Raw genomic sequence first — 18,182 nt, forward strand, 5'->3', positions numbered from 1 at the left:
TGATCATTGTTTTCTTTGTGTTCTCTACAAAAATACAACTTTTGTGAACTGTTATTATCAGTAATTCTTAATCTCTTTTCAAATGATTTTTGTACATAAACATCTGTGTATTATTTTCAGCTGAAACCATTTCAGTTTTACACCAGCTATTGTTTGTGCATGCATAAAGCACAATTTCCAGCTTTGATCCATCAGAAGCTTTAAGTTCCATGCGTCACAACATTTTGGTTTCTTCTTTCAAACACATCATTATATGGTCTAGGGCCTTCAGGATTAGAAAATAGTGTTTAAAACGAGTGAAGAGTTTATTTATCTGTTGTTCTCCACAATTATACTTTTTTTTTAACTAAATCATTCATTGCTGATTTATATCCAGCATAAGTAAAGAAATCAATGTGTATATAACTATACTGTATTTTTCTTTGAAGCATACACTTATATCATGGTTATACAGTAATCTGGATATAATGTATTTTGATCAATATAGTTTGATCCATATCACTTAAATTTAAAGCCAGAAATAAATTCATGTAATAATGCAAGTAGGATTTACATTATCTGCTGTCACAAACTGTTTGTGGACTAATATAAATTGTGCTGACTGATATAAATTCTGGAGGAGCCCCAAAGATCTGGGCCAGAGCAGAGTGTCTTGTGGGCTCAAATAGAGATTTTGGCCACTCAGTGAAGTATCATTCACTTTGATCATGAATGCATCTTGCTCAAATTCACTGAACAGCACAGCACAATATGTTTCTGAATCACACTTCCTAGACTGGAAAAGTCTTTCCAACACAAGAATTCTCAATCCAGCCAGACCACAGATATATATATATACTCGAATGTTTGAACAAGCAGCAGATATATGGGGGTCACAACGCCTGTGCACATTTTTTAACTTACAGTGAGATTTACAAATACGTGAATCCTATGTTGAACAAAAAGACTTAAGTGTACAGTCATGACAACAACTTAGATCAATATATCATTCTATCCATCATACAGCAAGGAACCTTAGAGGAACCCTGGATTTCCACCTCTGTTAAACTGCCAAGAGCCTTTTGAATATTAATGAGATTTTATCAGGTTCACGGCACCAAACAAGCACAGCGCACATGTGCACAGCTGAGGATTTGGCTCATACCATTCTCTTGTGGATGAGAGAAGTCAAAAGCATGAGTTGTCAACTGTTAATAATTAGTGCCATTTAAAAAGAAAAAGAAACAATTTTAATGAGATACCATTTTGAGAAAGGCTGAGATGCGCGTTTTAATAAAATGTTATTGATTATTCTGTCGGCTCTTTGTATCGGCCATACATTTAAGTTTTAACAGACTTACTGAAGGTGACCCTGTGTACATTCTGTGCAAAGCAGTCATATCACATTCCCTCTCACCATTCATACTGATGCCACCAAGCCACCGAGTTAGCACTCCTATAATTCAAAGTAACATTGTTCAGAATGTGTGTGTTATCAAAGGAAGCTTGAAATGCATTTTGTCATTTGGGGTTACCTCAGGAGAATTGCTGTAAACTGCCACACAACTGCTAATGAACAATAATTTGTGTTGGTTTTCAAATGGAGAATTAACATGGACATCACAAATGGTTGTCATTTTGGTGTACACTTCTTCACTGGCCTTGTAAACAATGCCACACAAATGCCAATGAAAAATAATCTCTGTTAATTTCCAAGTGGATAACTGAACATGGAAATTTTGTAACAAAATTATGGTTTTCACTTTGGACTATACTTCTTTGCTGGCCTTGTAAAATTTATGTGACCATTTTTTTAGAATATATAAATCTGGGTCAGTTTAGCACAGTCAGTAAATGGTGAAGACAATTGATTTATTTTGTCTTTGTTGTCTAGAACCCATCAGATGCTCACTGAATCAACTTTATGTAAAGCTGCAACATACATTAGTCAATATAATTCAAATTTTAATGATTTTTAAAAATTTTTTAAATTGTGCTCAAAGGTGTTTTCCACAGTGCTGACTGGTTGGCTAGCAGTACAAAACCATGCCAAACACACAGTTAGATTATTGTTATTATTTTTATGAGCATTTACGCCTACTCTTGAAAATAAGCCCTATGTGTTTACAAATAGAAAAAAAAAGGTCTCGTGTTATTCTTCTACAAGTTGATTAGCCACTATCAACATATTGATTTATTCGACAATTTTACTTTCAATGCATGCTAATCATGAACCTATACATACGTCTGATGCTGACAGTTGCTACACCCTTTCTGAGAAGTGGGCAGGTCCAGTACATTCTATTTCAAAGCCCATTAAATTAACTGACCTCTCACTTCCCATTGCACAATTATATAAGGTGGTTGATTATCGAAATCAACAATGACTGTGCACAATCACCTTCACAGTACTTTATCAAAATCAACAATGACAGCTGATTCATTTCCTCACAGTACTTTATCAAAATCAACAATGACAGCTAATTCATTTCCTCACAGTACTTTATCAAAATCAACAATGACTGCGCATTCATTTCCTCGCAGTACCTTATCAAAACTAACCACTGTGCTCAATCATCCTTACAGGGCTTTATCAAAATCAGCAATAGGTATAGGTATAGGTATAGAATAGGGACAAAGTAGGCCTCGCGGCCTTTTTGATGTCCCTTCTTTTTCGTCAACATTGAGTAGTGTCTGCATTGCATGCGGTAATTTTCCTACGAGTAATTTAATCATCATATTCATACTTTTTTATCTTTACATTTATATCAGCGCCCAGAAGATTCTTGAATTGGTTAAGAGTTGGTGCTGTTTTGGTTAGTTCTGTTAGTGGGTTCCACCATTTTATAACTCAGTTAGTAAAAGTGTATGTTTTGGCATTTAATCAAGTATGTTTTGGGTATATATCTTTGCTAGAGCTTCGTGTTTTTTCAACAGTGTTAAATTCAAAGAAATCTTCCACTCTTAGATCATCTAAATTGTATATGATTTTGTATACTTGGATCATATCTCCCCTATATCGTCTATATTTCAGTGATGGAAGGTCCAGTTGCCTCAGCCTTTCTCCATAATCCATGTCTTTTAGTTCACTTAATAATTTTGTAGCTCTTCTTTGCACCCTTTCTATTGATGCTAGCAATCCTTTCCGGTTTGGGTATCCCCATATAGTGTTACCATATTCCAAGTGTGGTCTTACCAAGGCTTTATATAGACAAAGGAAATTTTCTTTATCAAGGTAAGTAAAGGTCCTTTTAATAATTCCAAGCATACTATTTGCTTTATTGATTGCCGTATGAATATGTTTCTCAAAAGTAAATTTTGAGTCAAAGATAACTCCGATGTCTATTTCTTCGGTACATTTAGTAATGCTTATACTTTTTTGACTATCCATATAATACTCATGTTCAGGATTTCTGTTACCTATATGCATGATTTTGCATTTTGCGGCATTAAAATATAGGTTCCATTGTCTTGTCCAGTCTTGTAGTCTGTTAATGACTCTTTGTAGTATATCCTTGTGGTTACTTATGTTATACAGTTTTGTATCGTCTGCAAATATCTTGCAATTGCTTGTCACCATGTCTGGAAGGTCATTAATAAAGATGGTGAATAGAACAGGTCCCAGTATGCTTCCTTGGGGTATTCCGCTCAAAACTCTAACTCTAACTCTCTGAACTCTTTCAGATAAGAACTAATCTATCCACTTATAAATATTTCCTGTTATTCCATATCCCTTCAGTTTAACAAGCAATCTTTGATGAGGGACACTGTCAAATGCTTTCTTAAAGTCACGGTACAAAATGTCAATGTTAAAACCGTCATCAATCATGTCTGTGAAGTCTTCCTTTACCTCTAGGAGCTGGGTAATACAAGATCTGTGTTTTCTAAACCCATGCTGACACTTGGAGTATAGATTATTATTTGACATATGTGCCACAATTGTATCTCGTATTATGGATTCAAATACTTTGCATGTTACACACGTCAAACTCACTGGCCTGTAATTACCAGGGTCAGTTTTACCAGCAGTGACTGTGCACAATCATTTCATCACGTAGTACTTTAGCAAAACCAACAATGACTACACAATCATCCTTACAGTACTTTATAAAAATCAACAATGACTGCACATTCATTTCCTCACAGTACTTAATCAAAATTACCAACAGTCAGTGTGCACAACCATCCTTACAGTATTCTTTATCAAAATCAACTGACTGTGCACAAACATGCACCTTCCCAGTACCTAGACAAAATCAACAATGACTGTGCACATTTTCATTTCTTCAATGTGATCAAAACCAACAATTACGATGCACAATCATCCTCACTGCATACTTTCTCAATATCAACAATGACTGTACACATTCATTTCGTGGTAGTACTTTATTAAAAATCAACAATGTCTGCACATTCATTTCCGCATAATATTGATCACCACACTTATTTTGACAACGTTCGACGTTGTGGATTTTTCCCAACTTCGTGACCTTTTGCCCGAGCGGGGTCACACCGCAGCCCCGTTGGTTATTAAACCATGCCACAGTTTACATGCTACAACATTACCCTGTGCATCTTACCCTATTATTACCCTAAGTATCCTAAAACTCAGGCTTCAGTATCTCCAATGGGTTTAAGATTGCATGATTCAGGGACCCATTTTAACGGTAATTTTAGTGTTGTGCAAACCGACATGTGAGAAATGGCACGTAGCACGAGTCTTGGCTTGTTTCTATTTCCTGTACAGGGCAACAATCAACATTGTTTTGTTTTGTTTTTAGAGATAAAATGCGAAATGACCAACATCACGAACACGAGCCCACTCAACACTAGCTGTTTCTTGTCTGCAATGCAAAACGAACATTGCTTTTTTTTTTTTTTTTTTTTTTTTTAAAGTCCCTCATTTTGGGATATCAATCTGCACCATGAGAAAAAAAAAGTACACCCGCTCTGAGCTGCACCAAAACTGTACTAAAAATGCCCTCGTGGTGGGGAAAGTTACCGAGTACAGCTGAGTGCAAAATGCTGCATCTATTTAAGGAACGACACAGCCCGTGTCCTTGACAGACTGGTGACACGTGTGCGAGTGTTGGCTCTTTGTTAGAGGCCTTCGTCGAAATCAGAACCTGCAATTACCTAAATCGTGTGGAGGTAGATTTGCAGGCGTACGTGTGAGGACTGCCTGATCCCAGTATCGGATATCATGGCTTCAACGAAGAAGGTGGCTGTGGTAAGCGATAATTTCTTCCTTTTGGACGTGAAGTTGAGACGAAAAAGGTTATGTAAATCCTGAACCCCGACTCGCCATCAGCAAATTTTGGTAATGTCCAATTTTAACTTCCTAAATTATTGCACATATTTCTTACATTTCCATCGTTTGGAACAGAAAACGGAAAAAGCAAGATCTTGGCACGTTATCGTGACTGAATCCGCATCTACCTACAGTATCGCACAAAATAAAAAAGAGTCGATATCCACCAAAAATGGGTCACAACATCTACTAGGCCTATTGGTAACATCGTTTAATATGTGCACAAAAATTGCCGCTATACTTTAAGATGCTAAACTTGGCATTTTACCGACTTAATGCATAGCAAATAGTTGAAACAAATAAGAATCACAGAAATGTTTGGCTAAAAGCCTTTTGCCCTCATAATGTGTCCATTTATGTGCTTTTGGATCACTTGTTGTGAACAGACCCTTGTTTAAATCAGGCATAGTGTATACTAAATTTATCTACAGCTCAATAAAGATTTAACTCTGTGGAAAATACACGGTCCTTAAACTTTTTGTCAATGTGATTTTTGAAGGCGTTTACCGATGGTGCCATTGGAAAGGTTATTCCACAGAGTTTGTTTGTTTTTCTCCTTTGGTTTGTTTGTTTATTTTCGTACAGATAATGAAAGTCGCAGTAATTAACGTCAGATACTATAAATTAACTAAAGCTTTTGCCGAGATGTCAGCAACAGATATTACCGCAAAGAAAAACAATTTTAATGTTTCGAAACTCCTCGCGCGTCACAAGCGAAATTCGGGACACTGCAAGAGTGGCGTCCCTTTATTCAGATTTGTTTGTTTGCGGTTACCATGCGTACAGTGCACGCTTTTTCGCCTTTGAAATAGAGGGGGGTGTCAATGTGGCTCGTTGATGGCTTCGGATACTGTCTGTTTTCTTCTTTCCGTTACACGACCAACATCGACTGGCCGATGATTTTGTCGTGGTTCATGCATGTTGGGTATTTTCGTGTCTCCGTAACCCACCGAACACTGACATGGGTTACAGGATCTTTAACGTGCGTATTTGATCTTCTGCGTGCGTATAAACACGAAGTGGGATCAGGCGCTAGCAGGTCGCACATATGTTGACCTGGGAGATCGAAAAAATCTCCACCAGGCGCCGTTACCGTGATTCGAACCCCGAACACTCAGATTGAAAGTCCAACGCTTAAGAACTCGGCTATTTCGCCCGTCCATCTGTCTCGTTTGCCTATCTGACACTTTGTGGCAGAAATTGAAATGAAACTCTGCTAACTGCATGGATGGTTCGATCACTGTCTGCATGTCTCACTGTCAGATCTATTGACTGTGTGACCCAGTTAGTGAACAGTGTCAGCACTGTATTTGACGATTACTTTCCGGCTGGCCGCAAAAAGTGGTTGCCCGAAAAGCGGCTGCTGCAAAAGGCATACTTTCAAGAGTTAAACACTGATGTTGGGGTGTCCAGATCTTTCCTCTGTTGGTTTTGTACCCACCATCTGCATCTGAAAAGTCAAAAGAAACATGGATATAATTATGAATATGCCTAATTAGGGCACAATGACACACACAAAAAGTTTGATGCCAGGAATGCCTTTCCCCCCTCATCTGCCTCCTCTATACCAATTCCCTAGCTGCCTTTACATGAGTTGACGATGCCTGGATAAACTTCCAACTCAACTGAATTCCTGGCCTTTAGCCCGCCTCCCACCACTGAAGAGTTGTTGAAGGTTGGGGCTGTGCCAGTCTGGTGTGTTCCTGAACGCTATGATCACCGGAATGGCCCAACTGGAAATGTGAACATCCCAGAGTTGTTTATGTTGTTTTTTGTTTTGTTTATTGGTGTGTGGTTTTGTTGTTTCTTGTTTGTTTTTTGGGTTTTTTTAGGTGATGGGGGGGTGGGGGGGGGGGTTGTTTTGTTTTTGTTTTTTGCCAGCAAGCACTCCAATCCATGTGGGGTTTTTGCCCAGACACTTGAACTTACACAATATTGCCAAAAAGAAGAAACATTTTAAGCATTGATGGTCAGATGTTTTAATATGAAATGGCATAGCTATTTGCTTTGTCTGCCTCCTCCCACCCACCCAATTTTTTTTCCTCTGTTGTAATCATGTATAGTGTGTATGTGCCTGTGAGTGAGTGTTAACTGTGTTTGTGCGCTCACACAAGTGTGTTTGTGTGTGTTGTGTGTGTGCATGCCTGTGTGCAGGGCATATTTTGTTACTTTTGTGGTGTGTGTGTGTGTGTGTGTGTGTGTGTGTGTGTGTGTGTGTGTGTTAGTGTTACTGTCTGTGTGTTGTGATTGCTTATATCTACAATTTTTAGTATTGTCTTGGTGTGTGTGTGTGTGTGTGTGTGTGTGTGTGTGTGTGTGTATATATATATATATATACATGTATTATTTTGTTTTTCATCTGTAGTGCCCCTGTGGTACGTTAAGCACGATTGTGTATTGTTTCATGTGAGGTGCTTACTCAGAGCCCATTATCATGATTATGATTGTATGGGGAGTTTGTGCCATATGAGTACTATATCAGTATTGGATAGTAATGAAATTATAAAACGTAGCGAAAAAGACTGTGTATACACATTTGATATTCATATGAAAGGAACAGAAAACATGCAAGTGGGAGATTGGGAGGCAGGAAAGTCAAGAGCTGACCAGATACTGATGAAACTGTTGGGTGCTGCATATGTAATGTATTAACTCTTTCACCACTATGTTTCCGTACAAAAAAAAACCACTCCTCAGTGCCAGATATTCTAGACTCAAACCTCTCAGTCACAGGCTCTGTCTCAAAACAAAATCCAATGGACTTATTTCAAAGTAGGCCAGGGGGACGAAGGTTAGTCATTGTTCAATTGCACAGGGAAACTGGCTGCAGCTGTCAAGCTTTGTTACCATGTGAAAAACAGTGCATTCCACATGACCCCTTGATGTCAACCAAAGTCGCATAGGCGGTGCACTGTCTAGTTGATGTAAATTGCCTATGGCAGTGAAAGACTTCATCTTCTTTCTTGAATTCCATCTAAAACTTAAAAAAATTTTTTACTTAGTCCAACAGTTTGTGTGTGCTGGGGGGGGGGGGGATGTGAGAGAGAGAGATGCATACATCTTGATCATGCATTTGGTATTCACTGTGTGTGCTGGAGGGACAAGGAAAGGGTTTCTGTTGCGGAGTCAAATGTAGTAATGAAGCATATGTGTGTGCATGCCTGCATCAGTGCATGTATGTGTGTGTGTGTGTGTGTGGTGTGTGAATGTTAGCACTGTCACTTGGGCTTCTGTTGCTGATAAATGAAGCATATACAAATGTGTGTGTGCATGCATGCCTGGATGTGTGTGTGTGTGTGTGTGTGTGTGTGTGTGTGTGTGTGTGTGTGTGTGTAGCACAGTCACATATATATTTATTACTGAGAGATTTGTGTCTGTACATAACATTTTTGCACATGTAATATGCAGTGTGCATTCTAAAATGGTTATTAAGAATGTTTTAGACACCTGCCTTGGTATCAAAATATTTCATTTTGTTGTGGCTTTCCATGCAGGTCACAGGTTCAAACAAAGGCATTGGGTTTGCCATCGTGAGAGCCTTGTGTAAGCAGTTTGATGGAGATGTATTTCTCACAGGTAAGAACTTTGGCCATCCCTTCATTGGATAAAGGGGGGGAGGAGGAGGGGGTGCAAAATTTCCCAGGCTGTGACATTGGATTGGATTGTGTTCTGATACTGGTGTTTGGTTATAGGCTGATAGATGAATATGTGTTTTGATAGCCATTTTATTGGAGAGTATAGCTTGTATACATGTACTTTAATTCAGGGACAGACAATTTAGATTTTGGAAAGTATACATGTTGTGTCAAATTTGCTGATTGTTTCTTACTTGCATGCTTTTGATATGGAATGTCTGAAATGTCAAGTTCTATTAAAATACAGTGATAGTATTAAGATATATATATATATTAGTAATTAATATGGTGGTGGTGTGTCCATCGAGATCGATGATGACCATCGTTGTCATCCAGATGGGGGATGGGGGATGGGGGGAGGGTGGTGGTGGGGTGGGGGGAAGGATGCTCATGAATCTATCTGTGAGTGCGCAGATGGCTGAATAGTCCAATCTGCGCACGAAATGTTCGCTGACAGTTGGGGCAGACAAAGACAGGCATGTCATTGTCAGGGAGCTTGTTTGCCCGTGACTTTCTGGCCTGCCTCTTCTCAACAGCTGCAGCAGTCCTGCTGGCCTCGCACAACCTGGCGCCTTTGTGCACAGCAGCGCGCCATTTGTCACGGTCCACTGCAGATTCCTCCCAGGAGTCAGGGTTGATATCAAACGCTTTCAGAGAGACTTTCAGAGTATCTCTGAAGCGCTTCTTCTGACCTCCGTGTGATCTCTTCCCTTGTTGCAGCTCGCCATAGAAGAGCCTTTTGGGCAGCCGATGGTCTGGCATGCGCGCCACGTGTCCAGCCCAGCGAAGCTGGGACTGCATCAGGATGGTGAAGATGCTGGGAAGGGTGGCTTTTGCGAGCACCTCTGTGTCTGGTGTCTTGTCTTGCCACTTGATGTTCAGTAGCTTCCTTAGGCATGTTGTGTGGAAGTGGTTCAGCTTCTTGGCATGTCGTTGGTACACTGTCCAAGTTTCGCAGGCGTACAGTAGTGTGGGGAGAACTACTGCTCTGTAGACCTTTAGCTTGGTCTCAAGACTAATGCCTCTTCTGTTCCAGACATTTGCACTGAGTCTACCAAAAGTTGCGCTTGCTCTTGCAATCCTGACGTTCACTTCATCGTCGATGGTCGCATTTCGTGACAGTGTGCTGCCAAGGTATGTGAACCGCTCCACCGCACTGAGTCTCTGACCGTTGACTGTGATGTTGGGCTCAACGTAGGGTTTCCCTGGGGCTGGCTGATGGAGAACTTCAGTTTTCCTCGTGCTGATGGTAAGGCCGAAGTTCCTGCTGGCAGTGGCAAACTTGTCGACGCTGAGTTGCATGTCAGCTTCAGATCCAGCGTTGAGGGCACAATCATCAGCAAACAAAAAGTCTCTGATGATGTCTGTCATGACCTTCGTTTTTGCTTGAAGCCTTCTGAGGTTAAACAGCTTGCCATCTGTTCGGTACTTTAGGCCGATTCCAACATCGCCATCTCTGAAGGCATCAGTAAGCATTGCAGAGAACATGAGGCTGAACAGCGTTGGAGCCAGGACGCAGCCTTGCTTGACACCATTTGTGACAGCAAAAGGAGCAGATGTTTCACCATTGTCCTGGACTCGAGCCTGCATGCCTTCATGGAATTGGCTGACCAAGGAAATAAATTTCCGAGGGCATCCGTACTTGGCCATGATCTTCCACAGTCCCTCTCTACTCACGGTGTCGAAGGCCTTAGTGAGGTCGACATAGGTGGAGAACAGATCAGCATTTTGCTCCTGACATTTCTCTTGCAGCTGCCTTGCAGCAAACACCATGTCAGTGGTTCCGCGCTCTTTCCGGAATCCACATTGGCTCTCAGGCAAATGACCTTGGTCAAGGTGTGCTGTGAGGCGGTTAAGTAGGATCCTGGCAAGTATCTTGCCTGCGATGGAGAGCAAGGAAATGCCCCGATGGTTATCACAGGCTTGCCGGTTCCCCTTTCGCTTGTACAAGTGAATGATAGATGCATCTTTGAAATCCTGGGGGATCGTCTCTTCTTTCCACATGAGTGAGTACAGCTGATGAAGCTTCTCAGTCAGCACAGTGCCTCCATCCTTGTAGACCTCTGCTGGTATGGAGTCTGAGCCAGGTGCTTTGCCACTGGATAGCAGACGGATTGCTTTCTGGGTCTCAAGAAGTGTTGGCGGATCGTCCAGTGCTTCGTTGGTGGGGACTTGTGGGAGACGGTCTATGGCTTCATCATTTATGGAGGAAGGGCGATTTAAGACACTGTTGAAGTGCTCAGCCCATCGTTCGAGAATGTTCTCCTTCTCGGTGATCAAGGTATTCCCATCTGCACTGAGGAGGGGGGATGATCCTGAGGATGTGGGGCCGTAGACTTCTTTTAAGGCATCATAGAACCTCTTCATATCGTGCCTGTCAGCATATCCCTGGATCTCATCAGCTTTGTCACTCAGCCACTTATCCTGCATCTGGCGTAACTTTTGCTGAACAGTCCTGCGGATGGCATTGTATGCATCTTTTTTTGATGTGGACTTTGGGTTGCTCAGGTGGGCTTGATGCAGACGGCGTTTCTCATCCAGAAGCTGCTTGATTTCATCACAGTTTTCATCAAACCAGTCTTTGTGCTTTCTGGTCATGGGTCCAAGGGTCTCTGAAGCTGTACTATAGATCAGCTCACGCAGGGTCCTCCAGTCAGACTCCACATTCTGGTTGTCCAGAGAGGCGGATTCCAGACGATCTTCCAGCAGCTCCACAAAGGACTGTTTGATGGTGATGCTTTTCACCTTAGCGATGTTGAGCCGTTTTGGAGCCTTCTGGCCTTGGGGGCGTCTCTTGGGTTGGATTCGAATATTCAGCTTCGAGACTACAAGGCGATGGTCTGTCCAACACTCGGCGCCGCACATGGTCTTTGTTACACGTACATCTTGCCTATCCCTTTTCCTGACGATGACATAATCGATGAGATGCCAATGCTTTGAGCGAGGGTGCATCCATGACGTCCTGTTACGGGTAGGGAGGCAGAAAACTGTGTTGGTTATCAGCAGTTCGTGCTCTGCACAGGTCTGAAGCAAAAGCAATCCATTTGGGTTGCAGTGGCCCACACCGTGCTTTCCAATCACTCCATCCCAGGAGATGTAGTCAGAGCCAACTCTAGCATTGAAGTCCCCAAGAATGATGAGCTTGTCTGCTTTAGGGATGGCAGCAATGACAGAGTGAAGGTCCTCGTAGAACTTCGCCTTCACTTCATCCGGGTTGGTCATGGTTGGGGCGTAGGCACTGACAATGGTGAGGTGCTTCTGGCCAGATGCCAGTGGGAGTTTCATGGTCATAAGCCTATCGTTGACTCCCTTTGGGATTCCAGCTAGCTTGCTGACAAGTGCTGTTTTTACTGCAAAACCAACGCCAGCCTCACGTCGCTCTTTGCTTCCTCGTCCACTCCAGAAGAAGGTGTAACCAGATCCCCGTTCACAGAGCTCGCCTTCGCCTGCAAGCCGAGTCTCACTCAAGGCTGCGATGTCGATGTTGTATCTGGCGAGTTCGGATGCAACTAGTGCTGTTCTCCTTTGGGGTCTGTCCGCGTTATCTCTGTCCAGGAGAGTCCTTATGTTCCAAGCACCAATGGTGAGAGGAACGATCCTTGTTTTTTTCTTTTCTTTCTCTTTGTTTCGACCGCTGATGTAGGGTCCCCGCCAGCCGCGGTATGCTGGCCAGGGTGATATGGAGCAGGCAATTTTTAGGGCACCTTTTCTAGCCCCTTCCTCATGCCAGGGAGGTGAGCAGTGCATTCCTAAAGAGGGCTGCTCAGACGCTCAGACGGCTGCCGAGCTCCATCGCTGCTCCTGTCGACGAAGAACGACCCTATGGCCTGAGCCGCCTGCGTGCAGGTCTGCGGCTGCGACTGCCAGTGTACCCACACCTGTCGTTTCGTCGCTCGCCTGTCGCCACAGGACTTGGGGGTGATGAAATGATGAAGGATGAAAGGTCATTTTGGATGACTGATGACTTGCGCGATGAGTTTGTTTAAAGTGAAGAGGAGTTGCGCAACGTCGACCTCACTCTCTCGTCCGGGTCCACCAATTTCCAGTGGCAAGACTAAGTCGAGACGACTGGAGGATGAGCACGGATGCAGTGGATGACCAAGATATCCTTTCGGTGTCTCATCTTGCTCTCTGCACTCCACAGTGCGTTGCTGTAACCGCCTTCCTCTCCGTTGAACCGATAGGTTTCTTCCGCAGATTCTGCCGGATCCAGACTTCGCATACATGGGTAGACACACCCCGGGGGCCAACTGCGTGTGGCATGCACACAGCACAGTGGAGCTAGATGGCCGTCGGTGGCTCTCCTGAGCCGACGCCCTTTTATGGATCTCCATAAGGGTGTCTAGCCACCCGCCTCACCAGTCCCAGAAGGGAGCGGTGGAAGTGCCGGTTTAGTCGTCGGCAACCCGACCCTGAACAGGTTGTACTGGATTACAGGTTACCAGTAGCAGATCTAATGACCTGACCTGACCATAAGTAATTAATATACAAAGTAATAAGTTAACAGGAAATGCATGCCTTGAACTTGAAGTGTATGTGTGTGTCTATGCGGTGTGTTTGTGTACATGTGTGTGTGTGTGTTGTTGATTGCCAGTGGGGAAGAGGAGTAAACTTAACTTTTCCTGCTAATAAGGGTTCAAATCCAAGGATACAAGCAATCTATCTCTGTCCGATTCACAGCCCGAAGTGAAGAGCGAGGACAAGAAGCAATGAAAGCCCTGCAGGCAGAAGGTCTGAACCCCAAGTTCCATCAGCTGGACATTGATGATAAATCAAGCATTGACCGCCTGCATGACTTTCTCAAGGAGCAGTATGGAGGACTGGATGTGCTGGTCAACAACGCTGGCATTGCTTTCAAGGTTGGTTCACAAGTGGCTGCGCATTCTCATGTTCAAGCACATGCACACCGTTTAGCATCCTTCCAAACTCAGTCCTTTCTTTCAGTCTCTTACTGGGTTACTCTCAGTTTATAACACAGTAACTCAAACAGCAAAAGTTACTCAAGTACAGACGTGTACATGAAAAGTCATGGCTGATCCCTAACAAAAAAATTTCAGCTCAACAAACAGAAAAATACAACTGATGTTGACGGTACTCAGGTATTCTTCTTCTTCTCCAGCCCTTCCTAAAGTTCTCCATTTCACTAAGTGGGACATGTCTTCAAAGAAAGCACTTGATGATAACCTGTAGTCTCTGCTTTGGTTCATTCCCAGATGGTTCAGTGGGTGTGGATCATGATGCCAGGTTTTGCCCCCAGTTGATGCACAGCATCTGTATCTGACTATTCAACATGACCTCCAGTCTGTGTCTGAAAACCACAGTCTCTTAATTAATTTCTGTTCACACTCTTTGTCCATATCCTTTCAGCCTCCCTCTACCTTATTAACCACTCTGAAAATTATTAAGTCTGTTCTTTGTATAGATATATATTGCTTCTACTGTCTACCAGATCAGCCACAAATTTTACACTGGAAAGCTTGTTTTCTAAACACCTCATTGCTTTCTTTGTCTCTTGCAGTTTACTGTCTGAGTTATTCTCAGTCTGCAGTTTCAACAAAGCAGATCATAATTCTTCCACTGTTTGTGACAACTTGAGATTTTTAGCACAAAGTTTAAGCATCCAATATCTTATTTGCAACTTGTGTGGATTTCTCTGGAGAGATGACCTGATCCAGCATGCTTTCTGTGTCAATGTGCCTCTTTATTTTCTTATTCTTCCATTCACTGATTCAGTGTATGACACAGGCTTCTTCCTCTGCATTCATGGGCTGCAACTCCCACGTTCACTCATGTTTGAGTGGGCTTTTACATACATGACCGTTTTTACCCCACCATGTAGACATGTTTTGGAGGACTCTCTATGCTGGGTATGTTCTGGTTTCCATAACCAACCAAATGCTGATGTGGAATATGGGATCATTAAAGCAGGCATTTGATCTTCTGTATGCATCATATGCATGATGATAATAATGAAATGCAGGCTTATATAGTGCAGTACCCCCATCTCATATGGGGCTCATCGCACTTTACAATAGAATATACAAATTTAAGACTAGGTGACATAAAAATATATGTACACAGTTAACACAGTGTCACATGACAATGGCTGAAATATATATTTAAGACTAAGTGACATAAAAATATGTAAATCAAGGCGGGTACCATCGCAGTCTCAAATCACTCAGGCACAAATAAAGCAAAACAAGGCAATCACATTCACCATAGCCCAAAAAAACACACCAAAGAACCAGCATCACAACACCAAAATCATCACACATGCATATAAATCAACACAAAGAGCACATCCAGCAATAAGATCGCAGCAAGCATATGCAGTAAAGTTTCAGTGAGAAAAGTACAGTTTGAAAAGATGTGTTTTAAGTGCTCATTTGAATGCAGGTGTTAGGGTGTGAGGGTAGTGAATTCCACTGTTTAGGTGCAACAAAAGAAAAGAAAAGTTCACCATGAATTTTTGTACGAATCTTTGGAACAGTGTGAGCTTGTCATTTGAAGAATGAAGTTGAATGGATGGTGAGTAGACAGAAAGTAAATTTGAAAGATAGACAGGACAAGAATCAGTGAAGTAATTACAAGGCACTATGTCTGGGATTCCAGCCATGGTTGAAAATCCAGTGCTTTAACCACTCGGCTATTGCACCTGTCTCATTACTGGCTATGTTAGCAAGTTTTGACAAAGTAACTCAAGCAGTACTTGGCACAGAGTAACTTTTTTTTTATTTTACTTTATTTCAGCCTTGTGAAATTTCATCCGTTCTGTCAACTCCATGTAGTATAGTTGAACTCATAAATTCATATTGTTAAATATGTAACTGCTTTTAATTGTGTGGATAAATGCTGCTTCATGAGGTACACAGCCCAGACTAACAGAAAGAAATGTATGTTTATCATACATATTAATCCGTGGAGCATTCACATTTTTATATGTGCATAGCATATATGTTGCTTCATGGAGTATAATTCACATTGTAATAAATGATGTAGATGAGCATTAACATTATAATGGATGTGGCTTAATGTGAATGTGTTCAAACAGCAAAGTTCAACAGCGCCGTTCTCAGAGCAGGCGACAGTGACAATAAACACCAACTTCACGTCAACAGTGAATGTGTGTAACAAGCTGTTCCCTCTTCTCAGGCCTCATGCCAGGTAAACATTTTTTTTCTTTTTTACTACTTTGATTTTTTTCAGCTTCATCGTTTTCTTCTTATTTTGTTTTATTTTTGGGGGGTTTTAATTTTTTTTGTTTTGTTTTTTTGTTCCACTTTCTGGGCCCTCTCAGAGACGGTAACACCCACAACTCTGGCACTCATGCTGAAGCTCCTTCATGCAACAATACCCATTATCGTTATTTTGCAGTGCCAGTATCAGTAATCTGTGGGGAGATTTTTCAATGTTTGGTTGCCATGAGGCCATATTTAAGAGGATACCCTGGTCCCCAGGATTTGACGATATCACCCTGAATAGGATGTTTGTTGTTGTCGTCATTGTGAATTTGATCAAGAGATTAATTATTCAGGAAAATGATGGGTAAGTTGATTATTACAATATTATTTCCAAAAGTTTATACATATTCTTCACTGATTACACTGCACTAATGGCCTAACTGGAGTGACAAAAAATGTAATTCTTGGAAAAAGTGGAGAGGGTTAATAATAAAATTTTAAAAAAAGAAAAAAGAACAGACAGTATCAGGGGCATTGATAAACAGGGTTTGGCTCCAGTATTTGCCTGCGATAACCAGGTATGTCGACTTACGTGCTGACAGTGCCTTTGCTATGTGTGATCTGTTCGTTTTGCAGGGTGAGCAATGTGTCCAGCTTCGTGTCCAACATGGGCATCAAGAAATGCAGCAAAGAAATCCAGGCACGTTTCAAAGACCCTGCTCTCACCATTGAAGGGCTGCAGCAACTGATGAACGAATTCGTCAGGTTGGTGGACTGAGGGTGGAGAGGGGAGGTAGGAGGGTGTGTGGGTGGTGGCACAGGGAGGAAAAAAGCAGTCAGTTGCTTGTTTGTCTTGATATCTGTTTTTAGTTGATTCTTCGGGTTTTTTTTTTCTGTCTTCATTTATTATTATGTCTTGTTTATTCATCCATCAAGTTTTGCCAGTCATATTATTGATTAGTTAACTGTTTGATTGTTTTGTTGGCTAGTTTATTTGTACAGAAATTATCACAGGGTAAAAGTAATACTTCATTTATTCTTGTTATGTATGTGTACCATGATTTTATGAAAGAAGACACCTTTTTCGTACATTTCATTCAAAACATTAGAAAGTGAATACAACTTTTTCTGTGTTGAATTTTTTTTCAGTTTTTTATTTTATTTTATTTTTTTTTTTATTACTTCTGCCAAATGAAAAGGATAGTTCCATGCTGACATTCTTTATAAGTTAACCCGCAGCAAATCTCAGACATTAACTTCTGTATTTATGTTGGATTGATAACATTTTGTTTCAATCCGAGGGTGCTTAGTTTGAATCCCAGACATGGTGCATGATGGAATAAGAGTGGAGGTTTTTCCAGTCTCCCAGGTCAACATAGGTGCAGACCTGCTAGTGCCTTTTCATATCTGTTCACTTGCGGGACATCCTATATGCACTTTAAAATACTTTAATCCATGTCAGTGTTTATACAGTGGGTTATGGAAACTCAAACATTTCCAGCACGCACACCCCAAAAAACAGTGTGGTTGTCTTAACAGTGGGGCAAAAATGTTCGCATGGGCAAATCCAGTCTCATATATGCAAATGAATGTGGGAGTTGTAGCTCTCAAACAAGCACAGTTACAATTTGTTCTGTTGATACATGTTGTCATGGTTATTTCTGTTGGCAGTTTGGCACAGACAGATTCCCATCAAGCAGCAGGATGGCCAGACTCGGCGTATGGTGTCAGTAAAATTGGGGTGACCGTCATGAGCATGGTTCAACAGAGACAGTTAGATGCGGCTAAAAAAGATGACATCATTGTTAACGCTGTAAGTATCCACTTCAAAATTTTGGAACAAAAATGGAACCATTGTTTACATGAATAAATGAATAAATGAATAATAATTAATATATAAGTAAATAAAAATCTTTGAATCAGTTAGGAAGTGAATGATTGGCTGATTATAAATGAAGGTATGTGTTAGGTATAGATAATCAATGAACAGACAGAATAATAAAGTCAATAAAAGTTAGAATGAATTGTAAGATTTCAGATACCTCTCAGTTATGATTTAGTTATTTTCAGGTT

The 18,182-nt window shown here is 41.4% G+C and overlaps 1 protein-coding gene across 1 annotated transcript in view; it reads left to right on the forward strand.

Annotated features, from left to right (window-relative positions):
- The first annotated feature begins 5,000 nt into the window (after positions 1 to 5,000).
- The window catches only part of LOC143284084 (carbonyl reductase [NADPH] 1-like), an 18,231-nt gene continuing 5,049 nt past the window's right edge, over positions 5,001 to 18,182 (forward strand). The window contains exons 1-6 of the mRNA XM_076590719.1: positions 5,001 to 5,209; positions 8,785 to 8,866; positions 13,606 to 13,784; positions 15,980 to 16,092; positions 16,746 to 16,874; positions 17,781 to 17,922. Coding sequence (XP_076446834.1) covers positions 5,183 to 5,209; positions 8,785 to 8,866; positions 13,606 to 13,784; positions 15,980 to 16,092; positions 16,746 to 16,874; positions 17,781 to 17,922 — 672 coding nt within the window. The 5' untranslated portion in view covers positions 5,001 to 5,182. The remainder of the gene's footprint in view (positions 5,210 to 8,784; positions 8,867 to 13,605; positions 13,785 to 15,979; positions 16,093 to 16,745; positions 16,875 to 17,780; positions 17,923 to 18,182) is intronic.

Source organism: Babylonia areolata, chromosome 7, assembly GCF_041734735.1.
Source record: "Babylonia areolata isolate BAREFJ2019XMU chromosome 7, ASM4173473v1, whole genome shotgun sequence".
Taxonomy (NCBI): Eukaryota; Metazoa; Mollusca; class Gastropoda; order Neogastropoda; family Buccinidae; genus Babylonia; species Babylonia areolata.